Source organism: Arachis hypogaea, chromosome 16 (assembly GCF_003086295.3).
Source record: "Arachis hypogaea cultivar Tifrunner chromosome 16, arahy.Tifrunner.gnm2.J5K5, whole genome shotgun sequence".
NCBI lineage: Eukaryota > Viridiplantae > Streptophyta > Magnoliopsida > Fabales > Fabaceae > Arachis > Arachis hypogaea.
The window spans coordinates 123,094,637-123,100,707 of record NC_092051.1 but is presented as its reverse complement, the minus strand read 5'-3'; the positions used below and the strand labels follow the sequence as shown (position 1 = coordinate 123,100,707).

At 32.2% G+C, this 6,071-nt stretch overlaps 1 protein-coding gene across 3 annotated transcripts; it reads right to left on the bottom strand.

The window, feature by feature from the left end:
- Positions 1 to 1,525: 1,525 nt before the first annotated feature.
- On the bottom strand, positions 1,526 to 5,255 carry LOC112754835 (uncharacterized). Of its 3 annotated transcripts, none has more exons than XM_025802618.3 (5): positions 4,974 to 5,255; positions 4,071 to 4,176; positions 3,828 to 3,982; positions 2,468 to 2,578; positions 1,526 to 2,111 (listed from the first exon to the last, which is right to left on the bottom strand). In XM_025802618.3, the coding sequence occupies exons 3-5, from the start codon at positions 3,942 to 3,944 to the stop codon at positions 1,761 to 1,763; spliced, it is 579 nt and encodes a 192-aa protein (XP_025658403.1). In that variant the 5' UTR covers positions 3,945 to 3,982; positions 4,071 to 4,176; positions 4,974 to 5,255; the 3' UTR covers positions 1,526 to 1,760. The 3 variants fall into 3 exon arrangements, with proteins under 3 accessions (XP_025658403.1, XP_025658402.1, XP_025658404.1); XM_025802617.3 differs by having other exon boundaries at positions 4,071 to 4,172; positions 4,974 to 5,227; XM_025802619.3 differs by lacking the exon at positions 4,071 to 4,176 and having other exon boundaries at positions 4,974 to 5,182.
- Between the last annotated feature and the right edge of the window lie 816 nt (positions 5,256 to 6,071).

The window sequence follows — 6,071 nt, the reverse complement described above, 5'->3', positions numbered from 1 at the left end:
ATCTTTGAAGGATGAATTTAATTAAAAAAATCTTTTGGAGATAAATTTAAAGAATGAGTGATCTTTTAAAGACGAATTTGACCATTTACCAAAAAAAACAAAATATTTTATTAAATTTTAGCGTGTTTGATTTTTTTAAGTAAAAACAGATGTTTCCTAACCTAATTATCATTATCCATCACCGTCATTATCCTCAATTTTAACTGTACGCTTTCCACCTAACAAATATCGGTTGACCGTCGACTTACCGATTTCTTCTTTGCTCTTTAAAGTGCGGGCTATGCTACACATCCAAGTGTTTTTCATCCAAGTTTTATTCAAGTAGGTCTAACACCAACAAAAAGTCACTCTCACTAAAAGAGCGTCATTACACGCGCTGATCTTCTTCTTCTTTCAAATTCACGTATACCTCCTCCTTGTTCTTCTTCGCGTCCGCAGATTCTTCTTCTACTTCTCCTCCTCCTCCTCCTCTTCCTCCTTCTCTTCTTCTTCTCATCTTTCGTTATCATCATCACCAACAACATCAATATTTTGTTAATGGATTATTTTTTCAATCGAATTGAATGAAATGCAATTGCTAAATTGAATTATTGAAAGGACGCAAGTGCTTTGAATATGAATTGAATTGAATTGATAATCTCTAAATTGTAGACAAATGTGTTTCGAATTTAATTTTATATAATGGATTATGTTTCGTTTATTCAATACTATACAATTGTTTCACCATGAGTACATATTCGATTCATTATGCAGAAAGCTGTTCAAATTTGAATTTATATAATGGATAATGTTCTGTTTATTTAGTACTATATAATTGTTTCACCATAATAACATGTTTGGTTCATTTTTGTTCTGCACAATTCAAAACTCTACCTCCTCATCTTCTACTGCTTCTTCACCAGGGAGAGGAAGAAAAGACAAAAAAATACAGCAACAACAATAACAAAAGAACGACGATAAGAAGAAAACACGTGAAAAAGAAGGAATGCGAAAAAGGAGGAGAATGAGGAGGAGGAGGAACGCGAAAAAGAAGGTGAAGAAGAAGACGACGCTCCGTGCGTAAACGAACGTGAGAAGAAGAAGAAGAAGAAAAAGCGCGGGAGAGAAGAGAAGAAGAAAAAGAGAAAAAGCATAAGGAAACACGTTACCTAAAATTGCTTGGATGAATTTAAATGCTAAAATTATTTGGATGCGAAGAATATCTCTTAAAGTGCCACTCTACTATCCACATTAAAGTTAGATTAAAACTGCATCATTAAAGTGATTTCTTTATGAAAAGTACATACTTTTTTTTTCTTTTTCTGGTCTTGCAAACATACTTTATCTTATATATATGCCGAACAAAACTTAATTCTTTAAAAAACAAAACAAAAAAACAAAGGTGGGGAAACGCTATATATTTCAAAAATGAAACCAATTGTAGCAAAAAACTGAAAGAAAATGGAAGTAATGTCTGATTAACTGTACCAAATCTTGCAGGATTAAATTCAACCAAATATGTAACGAATTAAAAGCTACTGAAAGATTATAGCAAGGCAAACATACAAGATAATCTATTATTTAACCATAGCTCACAAACAAGCTCACATGACCATAACATATAAGACGTAATTTTTATTCAAATATTCCAACAAAGTAATACAAATAAACTACAAATCTGCCCTAGTTCTGCCTTGATTTAATTCAATTCCCCAAGGATGATCAATATTTTCAACAGCCAAGCCAAAAAAAGCATTTCAAATTTCAAAATTTAATTCAGATTACTTAGTGTTGCCACGGGAACTGTCTACTTCATGCACACTTCCACTATCACCTGCATTAGCTTTCTCAAGCACAAGTTCTTGCTGCAATGATTCCATCATCTCCTTTAAGGATTTCTCGTCTCCTCCTATAAGTTTCGTCAAAATCTCGGCTTCCTGCGGGTTGATTTCCGATTGGTCTATTTGTTGCATGTTTGCAATTTTTTCTGTTTTGGCTTGTTTCAGTGCAGCATGTTGCTGCAGTGCTTCTATCATCATATTTGAGCTTCTCTCTTCACCTTCTAGTTGCATTTTCATTACAGCCTCCGCTTCCTTGTCAAGAGGCTTGAAATATTCTTCAATGGTTGCCTCCTGCATGAAAGCAGCATCTTGTCATGCAACAATTTAAGTTATGCAAAATGAAACAATTACAGAACTTATTATGAATTAGAAAACAAATATCATTGAAAAGATACTGTTCACAGCAGGTGGTTATTTTAAATGACAGAAGATGATGCATCCAATTACAGTATTTTCACAAGCAACATGGAGTGGCAGGTCCACACCCCAAAGCATGCTAGTAGAACTTCTTAAGGGAGAAGGAAAAAACATGATTAGAAGCACTACCTTCAAAGTCTAACCGAAGGAAAGAAATGGAAGATTCAAAGAAGATTCCAAAGAAATACATGCATCTAAAATTTTATATTTTTCATGACAATACAACTTACTGCTTGTTCTAGTTGCTTGTTCAAAGCTTGCATGTCTTGAATCATGCGACGAACCTCAGATAAAATAATCTGCTCAGGTACTTTATTTATGGCTGCCTTCCTTGCTTGTGCCTTTACAAGAGAGAAATAATACACATCACAATGAGAGGGCAAACAATGCTGGTTCAAAAGAAATGTTGATATCTGCTTTCAAATTATTGTGGTCGTGGACACATTTATATAAGCACGGACACATCTCCTAACTTGTGTAAGGCACAACAGTGACACTGACAAGGCAGTGACACAGCAGATATGCGACTGACATGGCATTAACACTATGCAACCACTATCAGAACCAGAGGCAGCGGCAGTGCCAACAAGAGCGTAAGCAGCAGAAGCGTGATTGGAGACAATGATACCGAAACAGATGTGCAAGAACTAGACTCTCCCTCTTCGAACTGGTTTATAGTTTTCTTCTCTCTCCTCTATGTTGAAGTTTAGAGTGTAATTGCATATGTTGTGCATTGCGGAATTGAAATTTGTAGAACTGAAATTTATTCAGTTATGAATATATTTATTTTTTATTAACGTATTTTACTGTTTTTACTGATATTGTGTACCATTAATGCCACCCTCACCAATCACAATACACTTTATAACTATAACTTGCTGGATGAATCCTCACTATTTTAATTGGGTTCTTTTCCAGTACAAGCACTTACTGTGCTTTTTCAAATATACAGGTTGTGCTGTTTGCAAATGCTAAACTTGGAAGAGCTTAAGACATAACATTTTGGAATAATGCTATTATTTTTTTAATTAGCATAGCATTTTCATATTTATAATATTAACATATCATTTCATTATTATAATATATACTACATTTTATTACATGACGTGTCTTAACCATGTCCCGTCCTATAATTTTAATTGCCAGTGTCTGCATAGTGCCATGTGTTAATATCTGCTTCCTAACTAAAGCTAAATTCATATCAACTCATTAGGAATCTCGAGAGCTTAGCAACTAACACAAAGTACAATAAAGTAATAACTATTTTGTTCTCCCTCTTTTATAGAAGCATGATATCAGCAACAAGAAAACGTGAGCATTCTTAGAAACTTAGTATTTACGATCTATTCCAACTATAGATAAAAAAGGTAATGTTCTACGTTCTATCAACTACATTTTAAACTGCATGATCATTACGACAGCTCCATTATAGTAGAATAAGAAGTGCCTTTGATTTGAAGTGACAGTTAACTCTAACTAATCACCCTATTTGACATTTACTGCACAGGCCTTACAAATGAAATCTTGAGTCAAGCTCACAACATACTCCAGCAAAGAGTATAATAAATCAGAAAAGAGAATATATCAGACCTGTTGGAGATGATTCTCAAGCCGGTGCCTAAAGTTTCGGATTTTTCGTTCTTCATACCCTGACATCACCCGGACATAAAATAGCATCCTCCTCCCAAACTCTAACAACTTACTCATACTGGCAAATCATCAACCAGTATTTGTTTGGGAATTTCCTGCAAAAGTTAATCCACGTCAGAGTCGCAGAACTAAAGCTCATTAATGTTAATTCATCTGAAAACTCTTGCAAAAATTAATTCATACTGTTTCATGTGGCAGCCATATGGAATCAAAATTTGGTTAAATGATCACCAAACAACGAGACATGAACCTCACACAAGAAGAAAGCCTTATTTTCCCCTAAATCTGCCTTTCAGAAACAGAAAATAAACATTATAAAACCAAATTTAAGTTCACAAGTAAAATGGAAATGGAACAAATTCTGCTTTAACACTAGTGAGGTTTTGACACAATGAAAAATGAAGTTAAATTCATCACTCCATGAAAAAAATATCAGGAGCTTAGTAACTAGCAAAAAATACAATGTAGTAATAGCTGGCATTTTCTCCATATTTCATAGGAGTATGATATCAGGTCAAAGAAAAACTTAACTTTACTTCATAACTGAAGAATTAATTACAAAAATACTTCATAAACTAATCTTGGACACTGGATATCGATAAACCTCAAACTAGAAACATATATTTTTTGGTGAGGGAAAGGGATCACAGACCCCAAACTGGAACATCCAGAGCAAAATAAAAGAACTGGCTATTCACCAAGCTCAAGAATCTAGCAGCTATCAATAGACCAATCGGTACAGTATCGCTATTCGCCACATGCACTAAAGAGAGACATAAATAAAACCTGAAAGTTCATTTCGGCATTTTATCAAACACAAAACTGGCAGCCCATAAATCAATTTAGAACAAATAAAATTTTGTGTATAACTAAGCCGGAAAATTAAAAGAAATCATCTATTTCGTGTTATTCAATCTGGGATTAAGATCCATAGCATGCCAAGCCACGACGTAATTCGAAATTTCCAAATGCCCATAAAGAATATTAGATGCATTTCTCGATTTCATAGCCAAAAAATATAATAATAAAAAGAAAAAGAAACAACAACATTAGATTAGATCATCCAGAAATTAGAAGTAAGTTTACCGAGAACTGAAGCAGAGCAACACAAGTTTTTTGGGCAAATTCTGCAGAGTACTGTAGTGTGGAGCGAGGTGCGAAGTATCGCAGCTGGAAGAGAATACAAAATTATTCCTTCGTGCTTTTCTTTTTCTCCTTCTCTTTCTCTCGGTTTTTTTTTTTTTCTTTTCTGTTTGTTTGTTTTTTTTTTTTTGAGGGAAATGTTTAAGATGGTCAAGTTAAAATCTTGAACATTGATGAGCCAACTTGCGGTCAGTAACACTTTTTTTTTTTCTTTGGGACTTAATTATGAGAATCGGTGATCAAATCGATTAAGTTATTAGATTATTAGATCCCTAATTTAATTGGTTGATCACTGATTAAATCGATTAATCCGGTCTTATATAAATAAAAATAAAAAATAATAAAAAATTTAAAATTAAAATTTAAAATACATAGTTTTATTAACATTTTAAAAATATCTAGCTATTAAAAACAATATAGAATAGAAATAATAAGTATTTTGTTAATTTTACTTTATCATAAATATTTTAATTTTATTTTTCTATTAAAATAACCATTATTTTTTAATTTTAATAATTTATTAATTAATTTATATCTATTATAATATTATATACAAGTATTTATTAAAAAATAATATTAATAGATATTATATAATTATAAAAAGAAAAAATAAGTGAATTTATAACTAAAATTAAAATAAATTAAATAAAAATAAATTATTTGATGAAATATATTTATATATATATATTATAATTTGTAATTAAATTAATAAAAAATATGATTGCCTAGTGGTTGTGAATGGCACCCTTTTCATTGAGGCACCCCAAGCATTTAAAAAAAAAAATTACCTTCCAAACAATTCGGTCGGACTGGTCTCACCGATTTTCACCAGTTCACTCTGAGTTTGATCAATTTGCACCGATTATCTACTTTGTTCGATTCAAGCATCGGATCTGACTAGTATAAGATTCGGTTTATCAAATTTTCGGTCGAACCGGCATAATATGAACCTAAGAAAAATAATTTGTTTATTTACTAGTTATTAATACTTTTAATCAATACCAAAATCATAATTAAAAATGCTTCTTGTACCGTATCCTA